At 46.3% G+C, this 16,190-nt stretch overlaps 1 protein-coding gene across 1 annotated transcript; it reads left to right on the top strand.

The window, feature by feature from the left end:
* The first annotated feature begins 1,763 nt into the window (after window positions 1–1,763).
* On the top strand, window positions 1,764–11,742 carry ALB (albumin). Its single transcript, XM_056490537.1, has 15 exons — window positions 1,764–2,106; window positions 2,816–2,876; window positions 3,688–3,820; window positions 4,626–4,840; window positions 5,411–5,543; window positions 5,716–5,813; window positions 6,582–6,711; window positions 7,218–7,432; window positions 7,562–7,694; window positions 8,501–8,598; window positions 8,757–8,895; window positions 9,511–9,734; window positions 10,226–10,358; window positions 11,281–11,341; window positions 11,561–11,742. The coding sequence occupies exons 1-14, from the start codon at window positions 2,022–2,024 to the stop codon at window positions 11,329–11,331; spliced, it is 1,848 nt and encodes a 615-aa protein (XP_056346512.1). The 5' UTR covers window positions 1,764–2,021; the 3' UTR covers window positions 11,332–11,341; window positions 11,561–11,742.
* The last annotated feature ends 4,448 nt before the right edge of the window (window positions 11,743–16,190 follow it).

Here is a 16,190-nt window from a genome sequence, read left to right as displayed (position 1 = left end):
ATGCTGCAAGGGAAAATTCCAGAGAGCTCTCAAGAAGCAACATTGCACTCACTGTGCTGAATTTCAGCTCTGCCCTCCCAGCCCTTAGCTGTAGTTTTCTGGAGACGTCTTTGGTACAGCCTGAGAGCATCTCAAGAGCCGTTCTAAGGCATCACTTTTTTTTTTTTTTCTAAGGCATCAGTTTTTTACCACCCTATAGTTGTCCACAAAATACCTAAACATGTGTCTCTGTCCCACTGAATGCTCTCTTAGGATTTGAAAGGAGATGGGTCTTCTCTGATAGGGGGATATTGTCAGTAAAATAATTAAAGACCAAATTAACAAGCTCTTTCCTCAGATTTTGTTAGGCTAAAGCAGCACAGGTCTGAAAGGTACAGATTGTTCATCAATTCCCATCATTTCCCAGAAATGTGGGATTTTGCTACAACCACCTGAAAACAGTCCCAATGTCTAACATTATGACATTTCTAATATTGCTCTTCTGCCAACCTGGCTTTCCTGCACCATCCTTCACGTAAGAGTTATCCAAATAACCTATAAATTCCCAAATCAGAGACATAATGCTGTCTTTTACCTACAAAAAAAATCAGGAGCAGACTCGGGAAAACGCAGAAATTTTTTTGCAAAAGCAACAGCCTGTAGAAATGTCATTGTATGAAACTATTCTGTGAATTCACCTCAGTTTTATGTGGTTTTTATTTTTCATCTCAGTTTTTATTCCTGGAACACAAGAAGCATTACCTTGGCATTTTCCTGAATGAAAACTGCCTGCAAATATTTTGAGATTAGACATGTCATTTGCTTTATTTCAAATGTCTTTAAAAGTTCACACTCAAAAACAAAAGGAAGTATTGTGCATGCACTTAGTCAAATCTCCAGAAAACTGATAATAGAATTGTCCTTATTATTCCCATGAGGAATACTACAGAGTTATGGTCAAACTCCCCACCTGAGGAAGAGAAACAGAGTCCAAAAGGGAACCTTAAAGACTAAGGAAGTGTTTAAAGATCACCTGCTTGGCTCTAGCACGTGGGTGCTCACAAAGCAAAGAGCTGCAAGGAAGCACACAGCCTCCAGTTGTGTGGGTTGATATCCACACACTGGGGACATAAATTCATTAAAATAAATTGTAGCATCTCCCACTGGGAAGCTACTCTGCACTCAGCAAGGATCCAACCTTGCACTTGTTTGGGAATTTTTGAAGCATCTCACTGGGTCCTAGAAAAGTAATTTTGATTTTATTCCATGTCCTGGTCCTCTGTGCGAAGTGCACATTTCTTCCTGTGTCTGATCTCTTAAGTTACTGACTGATCAATGGGAAATGTTTCAGAGAGAAGAGCAATGTTTAATTAAGAGATTACTCTTGGGAGGATGTCAGTGCAAATGAGAAATTGCAAAAATTCTGAAATAGCAGCTCTTGCAAATGTTTACCCACCTGTTTGGCTGTTTTCTGAATATTGGTGAACATCAGTACCCACTGAAAACCAGAGCAGGCCCTAACAAATTCAGGTGCTCTAATCAGCAACAGATGTCTAGATTAGCCATCTCATCTTAATAAAGTGATTTAAAATTAAAATTGTCTAATTTCAAGTGGACTGAGCCCTCTCTGGGTCAGTTGTTGCTATACAGTACCAACATGCTTTGCTTTTGAACAAATACTAGCAAAAAAAAAGCTATAGGATTAGCCCTGATGACTTTTTTGTCTGATGCCTTGAACTCCTTGTTTGTCATTTGATAAGGAAATTTACGCAAAACTTTATCTTTTTTGGGTGCTGGGAGGTTCAACCTCTTCAGGACGAAAAGGCCCATAGTAACAAGACAGAATAAATAATATCAAATTAATTTTTCACAAGGGCAGCTGAAGTTTTGTAATCTTCTTCAGGCCAAATGGAAATCTACAGATGCCAGCTCAAGGGTTAATATTTTACAAGCTTGGGTAGTAAAGGGTATATAAGCAAATGCTCTTCCTTCAATCTTCCTAGCATTTTTGAGCAATTTTGCTCACACCATAATCTGAAACCATGAAGTGGTTAACATTAATTTCATTTATTTTTCTCCTGAGTTCTGCCAGATCCAGGAATCTGCAAAGGACTGCACGAGATGCAGGTAAGAAAGGACTAATTAGTTCTCTTGGATGTCTCCATTCTGTCAATTTAATGTCTTTAATACAGTTTCACAAACAATTCGTGGGAGCCTGATCTATATTGAACAGAAAAATAGGATTGACTTGAAAGGCAACCAAATTAAGGGACAGTGGGGAGATGGGTAGGACACTCAGGACAACTTAACTGGGCCAGTAAGTGTGGTGCCATCCCTCTGCAACACCTGTGTGGTGCATGAACAGATGTCAGTGACTCAGGATCTGTTCCTTTCCAGCATGGAAAAAGCCGGTGCACTATGCTTTTGGAAGTTCTGTCTTTTGACAAGTTAGTAACTTAGTGTTCAGAAGAAGAACGTTTGCTCTAATCAAACTGCAGCTGCATTGCTTTATCTAAAAAGGACATGTTTGCTAACCCTAAAAAAGTCCCAACAGTCATTTTGAATATCTGAATTAAGTAGCTGCTTACAGAGGTAAATATTCTAATAGAATCATAATAATCACTTGAGTTCCCTCAGAAAGACAAGCAAGCCTAAGAGTTATCTGTAGGTATCTGTAGACAGATGAACAGGAAAACGTTCAAGTTCTTATGCTCTCAAGTATAGAAGTTGGGTGAATGCTGAACACTTGTGCAAATCTGGCCCGTGGTGCCCAGCATATATTTCTCAGTGTGACAGTGACAGTGAGCATCATTGCTCCCTCTGTTTTTCTTCCCAGACCACAAGAGCCCGATTGCCCACCGCTTCAACGACCTGAAGGAAGAGACATTCAAGGCGGTGTAAGTGAACGCTCACCTTCCATCTTCTGATTGGTTTTTATGCCTCTTTCATATTGTACCCAAAAGGGAAAGTAAGACACACTGTATGAGCTCACAAGGAGTGTGAATGTCTCACTGAAACACTGACTTAGCCCCTTACTGTTACTGCAAAACCTAGAAACACTTTAAGACCTGCAAACGTCACAATGACATGCTCGCTCTCTGGGAAAGAACTCATTGCAAACCTTGTGAAAAAGCCTCTGTTCCTTCTCTGAAAATAAAACAGGCATGAGGAATATAGGTTTGCTATCCTTAGAATGAATAAAAATAATACTGCATTGAGACATTGCCAGAAAAAAACACAAACAAACCATCAACCTCAAAAAAAAGCCTGTGACAGATTTTCTGAGACAATTCAGTGATTTTCATTTCAAACTGGTTTTGGGAAAGACGGAGGGCCCTGACAGACATCTAAATACTGAGAGAAGGCAGCCTGAAGATCATAATTTATAACAGTGGCCAAATCCAGCTTAGGTCATGCCATTTATGAGTTTGCTGGTAAAAGTGACAGAAAATTCCAATCACAGTCTTTTCTGGCTTGCTTCTAATTTATTATTGGGAAGCTAAAACGGTTACGGGAAGGTTAAAAACATGTTCAGAAAGGAGGTGGATCCCACAAGACAGATGTGGGATCTGGCACTGTGCTCTGCACGGTTTTCTGGTTAACTTTTGTGCATGTCATTTGAACAAAGAAGATTAATTCAGAGGCACATTTGAAAATACAGACTGCTGTTTCTCATTTTCATATTCCACACTGTGCTTTGTGTTTCAGAACTATGATCACATTTGCCCAGTACCTGCAGAAGTGTTCCTACGATGGACTGTCTAAGCTGGTGAAGGATGTTGTTGATTTGGCACACAAGTGTGTGGCCAACGAGGATGCTCCCGAGTGCTCCAAGCCACTGGTAGGCAGTGAACCCTTCAATACTCTGTTTCCCCTTGCTCTGTGCAGCTGCCAGGATCACCCTCCTGGAGGACCTATACCTGAACCTTCCAGGTGCAGCTGTTATCACAGGCCAATGCTCAGATATTAGTGCTTAAACAAAAGAATTTGGTTTTGTCAGGTTCTAAAACTGCCTTTAAGAAGTGCCTAAATGATCCATGGAGCCATATGTTGGAGACCAAATACCAAGCTTTGACACATTCACCTTAGCATTGCCTGAAAATAAACGTTAGCATTTCGTACAAAACCCCAGCTGTGAAGTTCAGGCCTAATTCTGGGTATTCAAGCGACCCAAGTGGGTGGATTTTCACACTGGGATGACTTGAAAAGGTGTGTGTGCTAATTTAAGGCACGTAGGGTATGAAGGTTTAAAAAAATTCCTCTAAAATCAGGTAACAAAGGAAGTTTGCAGGTATTTAGGACCCCTGGGCATCTAACAGTTTCAGCTAGAGATAGTTCTCCCTAAAGGTTTCCATCAAATCCTGCTTCAGTTAATCTGAAAATTCGGTTTAGTCAGATTATAAGTAAAAGGAGATCAGTATCTTGCACAGAGTATTTTAAATTATAATTAACCTTCCAGTAAAGCACTAGAACAGTTTCGATAAAACTTCATAAAGTTATGTGGAAAACAGTAGATTATTTTGATTTATGGTCTAAATCTTACTCAGTAAAAATGTATTTACTATTCAGCCTGGCTTTTCTTCTGCAGATAAACAGACAATAGATTGCACTGTCTATATATAAACAGTGATTCTGGCCCTTTACAGCCCTCTGTTTTCCTGGATGAAATCTGCCAAGTGGACAAGCTCCGTGACTCGTACGGTGACATGGCTGACTGCTGTGGGAAAGCTGACCCCGAGAGAAACCAGTGCTTCCTGTCCTACAAAGTTCACCAGCCAGACTTCATCCCACCCTACCAGAGACCAGCTGCTGATGTCATCTGCAACGAGTACAAGGACCACCGGGTGCAGCTCCTGGGAAAGTAAGGACAATGGCCACTTCTGCTTTCTCATCCTGATCACATTTTCCCATTTCATGTGAGAGCATGGGATTAAGGACCACATTTTATAAATCTTGGATGACCTTTCTTCCCCAAACCTGCTGGAAACTCACAGTGTTTCCAATACTGATTTAATAACCTACTTGCTCCAGCTTCCCACTACTCTTGGTGTAACTGGCAAGAATGAAGAAAGATAACAGTGAAAATAAGAAAAATAGGAAATGAAATCATGGTGAAAGGGCCATAGATGAATTTTTCACACTGAAAATCAGAATTTTCAAATATCTGACAACACATTTTTAAAAAGCAGATGTACATCAAACCAGATGGCTGACAACATCTGGAGTTCACCCTTCACTCCCAGTTACTGAGTCCTGCCTTGGGAAGAGTGAGATTTAGCAGAGTGTTTCCCATCAGCAGGCACTATGTCTCAAAAGCAGATTACTAAAGTAGATTTCTAAACTAGGAAAAAAGTTAGAGAGGCTGCAAGAGGTCTAAGGCCATTTGCTGTGTCACTGGAACATGGAACTTAGGCTTTCCTTTTCCTTATAGTTTCGTCTATACTGTTGCAAGAAGAAACCCCTTCCTGCACGCTCCAGCAATCCTGGGTCTGGCTGCTGAGTATGAAAATGCACTCAAAAGCTGTTGTCCAGAGAGTGATGTTGGTTCTTGCTTGGATGCAAAGGTACGGCAAATTTGTCTCTGTGGATAAACACTAAGCAACTGAGTGAGAGACAAGCAGAATTCTCCTGTTCATGCAAATCTTTGCATGAAGGACTTGGAGAGACAGGCCAGGATTGATCATATCCATGGGATGTAATCAGTTTAATGTGACAATGTGTGTCCTGTTACCACAGGCAGCTGTCATCAAGGAGAGAGCCAAGCATATTGGTGTGAAGCAGAAGCATTCCTGTCGAGTCCTCGAGAAGTATGGTGAGAGGACCTTCCAAGCAAGGTAAGTTCCAATCACTTTTTTTGATACAATGTAGGTTTGTCAAACTGTGAGTGAGACCTAGCAAAGGCTCAGCTCTGAGAGCTGCAGAGCAGTTAAATCATCTCTGGAGCCAGTCCAGAAGATGGAGAATTAACTGTTGAGTGTCACTGAGAACCAGAATTACAGTGTGTTTAATCCACACTTTTGCCAAAGCTGTACCCTGTTCCAGTGCCTACAGCTTTCAGTGATGGACACATCACTAATCAGCAAAGTAAGGTGCTAGTCTGAACCTTATGCCAACCAAAAAGTCAGATTGGGCAGAATCACAGTTGTTAAAAAATTTCTTTGTAAAATAAAGAAAAGCTGTTACAATTAATAAGCGTATCACCTGTCTGAGCACAGAGAGGTGCTTTCATTCTGTGGCCAGTCTGACACACTAAAATTGACCAGGATTATCTTAGAGACATAGTCAGCTTTCATTTAAAGGTATAATCAGGACTATATCTACCTGTGTCAAGTAATTTGGAGTACCTGCCCGTCGCTCAAGAGTGATGGGGAATACTAGGGTGGGATTCTTACAGTTCAGGCAGAAGAATCACAGACTTGTTCCTTTCTGGCTTTTCTGGTGCAGGTGTTGATACCCTTTTGTTTTCAGCCACCAGAAATTAGATAAAAACGAGTATTTTCTTGAAACAATCCTGATCTACCCCACCATGTGTTAGTGACTTGCAAGGTTTGTGCTCCCTACAGTGCTTTAAAACAAGTGTCTTTTTCTCCTTTTCTGCCCAGTAAACTTGCTCGTATGAGCCAGAAATACCCCAAGGCTCCATTTGCAGAACTCATTAAGATGGTCCACGATGTGAAGGATGTCTACAAAGAGTGCTGTGAAGGGGACATGGTAGAATGCGTGGATGACTGGGTGAGCTCCCTATTTCAAAACAATGTTTGCATTGCATACAACTCAATCATAGATAAAGGAAAAGAAAGCAGAGGCAAAAAGGCTGCCTGTCAAACCATTAATCCAGCTTTCCTGTAGTGCCAGTGATTGCTAGAGATCAGATTAACAAACCTCTGCAACAATGAGATGATTTCAATATTGCCTGGCTGACTGAAACCTGGACACACTTGTGGAACCAGCTGGTTCCAGTGCACTGGGGTTATATCATGTTTTGTCATCCCTCACAGCCTGGCATCTTGTCAGGACTGACAAGATCCATCAGGCATCCCTGTGACAGAACACTCTATGATGTGCTCGTGCCCTGGTCATTTCTCTTCGTGTGCAGACAGCATTTTTTTAGGAAAGTGCTAAGTAAATAGCTGACCTGAGTGAAAAGGGAAGAGTCTGAAGCAGAGAGAGCAGGCTAATGAATCCCTCTTTAAGTTATTATTTCATAGTCTGTCTGATACTATGTATTAATTTTACAGTCAGAGCTCGTGGCCTCTTTGTGCTCTAAACAAGATATTTTCTCAAGCAAAATCAAGCCCTGCTGCGAGCTGCCAGTTCTGGAACAGACCAGGTGCATCATTGAGGCAGATTTTGATGAGAAGCCTGACAATCTTCCTTCACTAGTTGAAAAATACATTCAAGATAAGGAAGTGTGTAAAAGCTATGAGCCAAACCATGATGCATTCCTGTCAGAGTAAGTAGTGCCAACAGCATTCCAGCCAAGCTCATAGTCCACCTGAGGAAATGCCCCTGCTATTACTGCACAGTGCTTGATGAAAGCAGCACATTACTCAGGAGCTCTCTCTGCCCCTGTGCCTTTCAGGTTTGTTTATGAATATTCACGAAGACACCCCGAGTTCTCCACAGAACTGATTATGAGGATTACCAAGGGATATGAAACACTCCTGGATAAGTGCTGCAAGACAGACAACCCTGCTGAGTGCTACGGAAATGCTGTAGGTGCAAAGCTTTGTTTGCAGATCCTACAATGCTTGCTTGGTCCCTGCCATGAAAGAATTGTGTTGAGAAGCTCCCACAGAAGAGCAGACAGAAACCTTTTAGAGATACTAATTGCAGGGGAAGTTAATGGTGGGAGATGAAGCAGTCCACAGCCCATGGCAAGGATACAGGGTTATCTCAGGTGACAGAGTAATTCCATTTGTCACATTTCAGTATTTCAGGCTAGTCTCACTGTCTGATGTCTCTGTATCTCCCATGTGATTCTGCTTGTCCTGAGGCTGACAATTAACAGCTCAGTTATTCTCTGAGCTCCACGGCCTACGCTGAGTACGGCTGCTCGTGGATTGCACGGGAATGGGAATGTGCATGACCAGCACACAGAGACACCTCAACTTAGGTCTGAGCTGCAACTCAGCCACACACAAGACACAGCATAAGCTGAGTTCCTGAAAGCTTTGGCCAAGACATGTTCCCTTTGTGGCTCATAATAATTTGAAATATTTACTTGATTTAAACAAATAAAACACAAACCCCCACTGTTTAGAAAATAAATCCAACAGGGAATTAATTTAAATTAAATTTTAAAAACATGGCTGCTTTTTTCAAGAAAATTTCTCTTCGAACTTGAGACTCACTAGGGAATCAAATCCTGCCTACACAATCCTGGCTATATGGAAGTAATGAACCTTGCAAAATGAGTGTTTTGTAGGTAAGGTTTAGAAGAGGTCAGAAGTTACATTTGTATGACTGGTACCAGCAAGTCCTGCTCTAATATTACCAATACATTTGTACTTGTTTGCAGCAAGAGGAACTGAACAAGCATGTCAAGGAGACTGAGGATGTTGTGAAAACGAACTGTGAGCTGTTCAAGACCCATGGAGAGGAAGAGTTCCTTAAAGGGTGAGCAAATCCTGATAACTATTCTGGAGTGTAATGACTCACACTGGCTGCTTTGGGCAGATTGATTTGTCTTCACTTCTGTTTTCTCTTCAGTGGGCTAGATGTGCTCATATTTGAGGAATGCTCTACTAACAGTCATTTTGATCTGCCTTTGTCAGAATCCTGGTCCGCTACACTAAGAAGATGCCTCAGGTATCAACTGACACCTTGCTGGAAATCGGGAAGAAAATGACAGCAGTTGGCAGCAAGTGCTGCAACCTTCCTGAGCAGAAACGCATGTCTTGTTCTGAGCACTATGTGAGTACATGGATTTACTCTGTTCCCCTCTTCTCTTAGAGATGTTTCCTGTTTCCAAAAAAACTGAGTTCTGGTGAGATGGCAAACAGTGATTTTTCATAAACAGCATGCTAAGCATTCACCGAGCAGAATTCCAAGTCTGTTCATTTTTTAATTAATGTGAGAGCCTAAGTAGCTATCTGATGGTAGCTTGTGAGAATTTCAGTTAAACCTTGCTCTCCCTCAGAAAGAAAAGTAAGTTCAAAGAATCATAGAGCCATAGAATGGCCTGGGTTGGAAGTAACCTTAAAGATCATCCAGTTCCAACGCCCTGCCATGAGCAGGAGACCTTCCACTGGACCAGGTTACCCAGAGCTCCATGTCTGAGACTGTGGCATTTGGAAAAGCTAAACAGTGTCCTAAAACCCTCAAACCTATTGACTGTAGCCCAATACCCAATGAAGAAATGCCTTACTCCAGGAATACCTACATATTTTAAATTTTAAACACTTGCCATTTCCCAGCGGGTGTTACATTCAGTAGGCTCCACTTCCACCTATGCTATTGTGGTAGGAGCATCACCCAGCTGCTGTGTTTCTAGGGAGAGGTAACTCACCTTTGCCCTTCTCTTTTCAGCTGAGCATCGTCATCGAAGACATGTGCAAGAGGCAGCAGACCACCCCTATCAACGACCAGGTTTCACAGTGCTGCAACGAGCTCTACTCCTACAGGAGACCATGTTTCACTGCCATGGGCGTCGACACCAAATACGTGCCTCCGCCCTTCGACCCCATGATGTTCAATTTTGAAGCGAAAATGTGCAGCGCTCCTCCGGCTGAGCGCGAAGCAGGGCAGCTGAAGTAAGCGCCAGGAGACAGCTTGCAGGGAAGCTTCTCAAGTGTAGCACTTTGGGCAGTGCAGAAAAAAGCCACACCCTGTTTTGTCAACTGGCTGGGCTCCACTAGCGGCAGAGAGAACCAGATGTTCAGAACTATGTGTTTGCACTGACCTGGTCAGCACATAACACGGAAGTTTGGAAGAAACGAAATAGAATTTTGTCTTCACTTAAAATCACTCTTTTAACTGACCAGTTTCATGTAGGTCCACTGCCAGTGCAAATCATGAGATGTACTTAGGACAACTACCAGTTCATTTCCCTAAGTTTTTCCCCACCTGTAACTGAGCTAACAGAAAACAAACAGGTAGTTGTGTTAGACTGGGAGTTTGGAGCCACCAACAGGCACAGGCTCATCTAGGCATGACAAAAACCCCTCCTAAATGAGCTGTGCCTGGGGGGAATGGTGTCCTTACAGCAGGCAAGACTCACTGCGTCTTGTGCCTTTGTTTCCAGATTGCTCATCAACCTCATCAAGCGCAAGCCCCAGATGACAGAAGAACAGCTCAAAACAATTGGTGAGGGTTTCACTGCCATGATGGAGAAGTGCTGCAAGCAGGCAGATATTGAGTTATGCCTTGGAGAAGAGGTACTTTCTGTCTCCTTTTTTAAAACAAAACAAAAATCCATACACACACCAAAAAAAGCCCAAAACCAACAGCACCAAAAAATCCCTAGAAAAACACCCAGACCACGTGTACAGGAACCTGGAAACTGTGCACTAGAGAGCTGTTCTGCAAACTGCTGTGGTCACTTGTCCACGTGCCCTTACCATAAACAGCCAGAGCTTATTCTGTAGCTTGGCAGCACAGATTATAGTCACTTAAAGAACAATTTCACACTGAAAGGTGCCTGGAGGTAATTTAGTCAAACCACCTGCTCAAAGCACATCTAAATCCTAGATTAGATGAAGTTCTGTCAGAAGAGAAGTTATCAAGCCACAGTTGAAGAATATCCATGGGTAGAATTTAACTATCTCTAGCATACATGCACTTCCTTTTGTGCTACAGATCCTTACAAAACTGGGATGACCAGTAAAAAGTGCATCTGGGTCAATTCTCAGAACTGCCCAGCAAATACAGATTTATTGGGAGTTCATGCCACAGAAAAAGGTTCTCTGGAGCCACACTGCACTGCCAGAAAGTAAAAATGACACTTTGCAGTACCAGCCTCATTATAATGTAGAGCTATTACTAATACCTTAAACTGCTTATTAATTGAATTATTTTTTTATTTCTAACCAAAATGTTACATAGTGAAATATATTGGGAAGACTTAGGAAATAGTTATTTTGTCTCTAATCAGTTCCAAATGTTTATTTTCTACTTTGGTAAATTTGGAGGATACACAACATCCAGGGGCACTGGGTTCTAGGGCCAGGAAGTACCATCAGAATTATCCTTTGAACCATAACTCAGGCACAAGTTTAAGTTACTAACAGTTCCCCCTTAAGCACAACCTACTTCTCTCCTTGGTTTCTCTCTCACAACTTTCTGTGTTCCTTTTCCTAGGGTGCTGCCCTAATAGTCCAGAGCAGAGCCACACTGGGAATTGGTATTTAACCCAAGGCAGGTAAGAGCAGTAATGCACAAACATTGTCTGTCAGTCTGTCTGCCCCTTCCTGCCCACCCTTCCACACACTTCATTCTTTATCCCCAAAATGCATCCAGCTTTCCTTCAACCACCACCACCTCCGCTCTCCCTAATTGTTTTACCATCTGCCACTGCACAGGGCTCAAAGCCAGTACACTGCCGTTTTACAAAATACTCCCTTTTGTCTCTCCCATCTAGGTTGCCAGCGGGAAAAACATGAAGAACAAACTATTCGTGTAACTTCTCCCACCCCTTACCCTTTTTCTTTTGGTACTGAATGAATATTTCATGCATCTTCTGTGTTTTGTCACACTATGTCCTTTTCAATTCCTTTACTTAAAGAAAACCAAAAAAATAAATAAAGGCTTTATAAAACTGCACCTGTCCTTGTCTGCTGGTGACCACCACGAGGCAAAGCTCTGCAGTGCTGCCTGCACCAGTCGGTGTTCTAAGTAGAATTCATGGACAGAGTCGACATTTTGGGTTTCATTCTGTTTATTGCTCTTGGAAAGTTGTTATGAAAGAATAAGAAAGCTGTAAGACATTTAGCTAGACTTTAATATCCTGATTCAATTGCATGTTGATTCTAGGCTTTACTTCAGCCATTACAATTACATATTAAGAGACGTTTCAAATGTATTGCTCGATAAAGAAGATCATAAGCAAGGAGCTCTTCTAAGGAAAAAAAAATAATTATTGTTATAACAGCCACAAAGCAAGCATCTCTTCATTTGCAACGGGTTGCAAACAGCCCTGATTTAAGACGCTTTTCATGTCTTAACTAATTTTTAAAAATGTGTTTTAAATTTTCTCCTGAAAAGCTCACCACCTAAATCATGCACTCACTGCAGGAAACTCCCCGGAAAGACATTTCCGGGACCTACGCCAACAAACCCGTGTGATTTGCTAGGACGTATTTCATTTCACCGGCCCGGGCAGGCTTGGGCCGTGTTCTCTCCAGCCCCGCCCCCGCTCACCTGCTCCAGGTTACCGCTGCCGCTGCCGCTGCCTCCGCGGGGAGCGCGGAACGGGACAAGGAGCGCCCTCCCGCAGCTGCGGCTTCTGCGGCCGGCGCGGCCACCGCCCGCCCCGGCCACCGCCCCGCCTCTGCCGGTGCCGCCCCGGAGCCCCCGTGCGGCGCGCCGCTTTCACCGAGCCGGGCCGCGTACGAGAACGCGAGCTCGGTGCTGCCCCGGCACAGGCGCGGGCCGCGCTCCCGGCGCCCTGAACGAGACCAGCCCGTAGGCCGCAGCTGAGCCGAATCGGGCCCTGCTCAGCCGAACTCGGGAGAACCTTACGAGCCGAGCCGAGCTCCGCCCGGCCCAGCCGCAGCTCCCGTGCCCATTGGTCAGCGCGAGTGCAATCCCTGCCCAGCGAGCTCCTGCCCCGCCCCGCGCTCCCGTCCGTGCCCCTGCGATGTCCGGGCCGCCCGCGGGACTCGGTGCCAGGAAAGCAGCGAGCTCGGTGTGTTTAACGTGAGGCGGGATCGCTTTCCCCGAGCGGCGCCGAACTCGGTTCCAAGCGCAGCGAGCGGCACCGAGCTCAGCCGAACCGAGCCGAGCCGAACCGAGCCGAGCGGCAGCGAGTTCAGCCGAAGAGACTAGTGTAGCCAAGTGTAGCAATTAACCATGCCCGCCGATCGATTGCTCTGGGCTCGAGTAAGAGTTCCTGGTTCGGCAGGCATTGAAAAATCGAGCCCAGAGCAACCGATCGGCAGGAATTGGCAATCAAGTACCGAGCAATCGATCGCAGCCAGGAGCACTGCATCCCCCACCCAGGTGTACAGCTCCCTTGTGGACACAACCAGGTACAGCAGCATCCCCCAGATCTCCAGCACGACTACTCGAGCCCAGGGCGATGGATCGGCAGGCAAGAGCCTGGAAAGGGCGGGCGGGGAACCGGCGCACAGCACAGGAGTCCTGGCCCGGACCCGGCCCCTTTACCAGCAGCGGCTCCTCTGCCTCAAGGGGCAGCCCCAGCCGCTCGCCCGGGCAGCGTCCGGCACCGCGTTACAGCCGAGTCACCGCCGCGGACACCGCGCAGGCCGCTCCCGAGGCGCGGCCCGGCCGCAGCCCCGCCATGCTCGAAAAGGCCGCGCGGCGCAGGCGCAGTCGCGGACCCTCAGCGGCGCCTCCCGAGCGGCCCCGATGTCCCGCTGAGCCACCGCAGCCGCGGCTGCTTCTCGCTCGCTGCCCGTGACGAGCCCCAGCCCGCGGGCGGAGCGAAAACAGCCCCGTGTCCCTGCAGGGCCCTGCCCTTCCCAGAACGGCGCCGCTGTCACCGCAGGGGCACCGAGGTCCGGTCCCCGATCGCTCTCGGTGCGAAGCGGTCCCTCCTCTTCCCCGTTCCCGAGCGGCCGCTGCTGTCACGGAGGCTCCCGTGCAGAGGGGCTGGCCCAGTCCCGTCTCACCGCTCGAGACAGTTCCCGTCCAGAAGTGCCCTTTCTGTCCCTGCAGCAACACACGGCTCTCACACACCGTAGCTCTGGGGCCAAGAGGCTCGTTTCTGCAGCATGTCTTAGTGGAGGAACATGAACCTTGGCTGACGCTTTTACACCCAGAGCCTTTTTCTTTATTTTTTTCCCTAAGCAGTTCGATGGAGTCGGAGACCTGCTGCAGCACGGAGGGGCTGAGCCAGCTTTGCACAGAGCACCCCTCCGGTGCCCCCAGCACAGCAGTGCCTGTGTGCAGACGGCAGGAGCAGATCAGCAGAGGCCGACGTGCCAGGGAAAAATCCAAGTGCTCCTTCTCGGGAAAACAACAGCAGCTCCTGCTGCCTCTGCCGTGCTCCAGCAGAGGCTTTGGCAGAGCTGCCGTGCTGTGCACCTGCCCCGACAGGCTCGTGTTTCTTCACTTTGCTGAGGGGACTCGGTCCTGATCCCGCAAACGCTGACCCTCTAACCCAGACAGACAACCCCTCATGTGTGCTCCAGGCACAGCACACCCCTCCTCACCGGCTTCTGGCAGGGCACAGGGGTCAGCAGGTCACACAGCAGCCAAATTTGTGTCCTCAGGCCCTTGGGACAAACGTGGTGACCACACGTTGCCCAGAGCAGCACTTGTGCAGCTGCACTTGGGGACTTGCTGGCTGTGAAGGCTGTGGGGTGGGCACACAGCCATGTGGCTTCTGTGGGCAGGGAATTCCAGGCCCTTGGTGCCCCATTGCACCACTGCTGATTTAACTCAGTGCCCTCAGGGCACTCACGGACCCCAAAGTTAGGGACAGGCAGGCAATGAAGCCTGCACTGCAACAAGGCAGCCAAGAGGAACAGCAGGTCAGCATAGGCAGAAGTTCCTCTCAGCCTCAATTCCTACACACAGACACTGCACTTCCCACTGCTCCACCCTTCCGAGGGAACAGCAACTGCTGCAGCACCATCACCAAGGTGTCTCCTTTCAGCCAGGCCCAGGGAACACACAGCAGAGCACAAGCCAAAGGGACAATGGCTTCCTAAACTGCTTTTCTTGCCCTTGCAGGAAGCCAAGCTTTACCCAGACATCAATGGCTTTCCCTAGGATTATCAGGCAGACTGCTATCTTCTACCATGTCCAGTCACTCACCATTCCAAGCTCTTCTTCTCCACACGACAGGCAAAAGCCCAGCACTGGCTGTACTGCAAAGGCTTCTGTAGAACCACTGGGCTCTGTAAAGGTACCAGAGCGTGGGCACTGCCAGGGGAGCAGGTCTCTGCTTTGTGACACTCCCCAGCTGTGCTGCCTCTCCCCTCTATCTCCACTACAAGCCGTGCTGTCAACTGACAGAAGGTGCTCTTGAGCAATTTGAAATACACAAGACTTCAAGGCACAAGTAAAACCAGGTCCTGGCTGACCCCGTGGGGTTTCAGATGCCTTTATCTCCTGCCCTTCCCCTCAGCCCAGGTGACAGGAATCAGCACAATTTACCTCACAGCTCAGAGCACCGAGATCTGAATGCAGGCTCCCGTCGGTGGCAGAGAGGATCGTTTCTCTGGAGATCCTTGGAGATCAGCACATCTTGTAGCTGTGGAGGGTGCTCCTCTGAGGAGTTTTTGGAGACTCTGGCTTTGGGACTTCTACAGGATCCAGTTTTTTCATTCCAGTATTCCAACTCACACAGCTGTATTACTTTTCAGTCACTTCCTAACTGCCTGATAAAAATCAAGAAGTATTACAGCCAAGACATGCCCTCAACAAGACACAGCCAACAGCAGCTAACAGGAACTTCAGAGATTCCATCATTTGGCCACACCATACCATACCATACCTCTGAGCAGTGCAAGAATAACCCTTTTACCAACCTTTTTGCGTAAGTGCCAACAAACACAAGTAAATTAAACAGGAAATCAGGCAATCACTTCTGCACCATCAAGAGTCAATGACAGTAAAGTGGATATCAAGCAACTCCAGCCTGTTTTTTTTTTTTTCAAGACCGCTCAGCTCCCATTCCTCCCAGCACCACTGCAATACCATTTAAGCTGTATCCCGCAGCCAGATGCTGCAGCCTGGCAGGGTGTGGAGGAATCCCAGCTGGGACACACCTGAGAGGAGCTGACATCCTCCCTGGGCCACACTCATCCCAAGGTGAGAGAGGCCACCAAAGTAAAACCCTTCAAAGCACAGGATGCTGTGCTGCTGCAGCTTGCCACTGTCACCGGCCAGGTCAGCAACGATGCTCTTACAATCTTTACTGTGAGCCAGGGCTCTACAGCCACCTGCATGCAAGAGAATTAGGGACATGGATAAATGCTGCAGACATCAGTAGTTTATTGGTATGTTTAGTCAAAACACATTCAGAATGGAAACTCAAAAGTAAAAATACTTTCCACCTGCAACAATTAAACTAGAATCTA

Source organism: Oenanthe melanoleuca, chromosome 4 (genome assembly GCF_029582105.1).
Source record: "Oenanthe melanoleuca isolate GR-GAL-2019-014 chromosome 4, OMel1.0, whole genome shotgun sequence".
In the NCBI taxonomy this organism is placed as follows: Eukaryota; Metazoa; Chordata; class Aves; order Passeriformes; family Muscicapidae; genus Oenanthe; species Oenanthe melanoleuca.
The sequence above is the reverse complement of the archived record's forward strand: the minus strand, read 5'-3'. Positions and strand labels throughout refer to the sequence as shown.

Coding starts and splice junctions, on each gene's coding strand:
- ALB (XM_056490537.1), top strand. CDS start 2,022: ATGAAGTGGTTAACATTAATTTCATTTATTTTTCTCCTGAGTTCTGCC. Junction 4,841..5,410: donor CGGGTGCAGCTCCTGGGAAA/GTAAGGACAATG, acceptor TTTTCCTTATAG/TTTCGTCTATACTGTTGCAA. Junction 6,712..7,217: donor TAGAATGCGTGGATGACTGG/GTGAGCTCCCTA, acceptor TTAATTTTACAG/TCAGAGCTCGTGGCCTCTTT.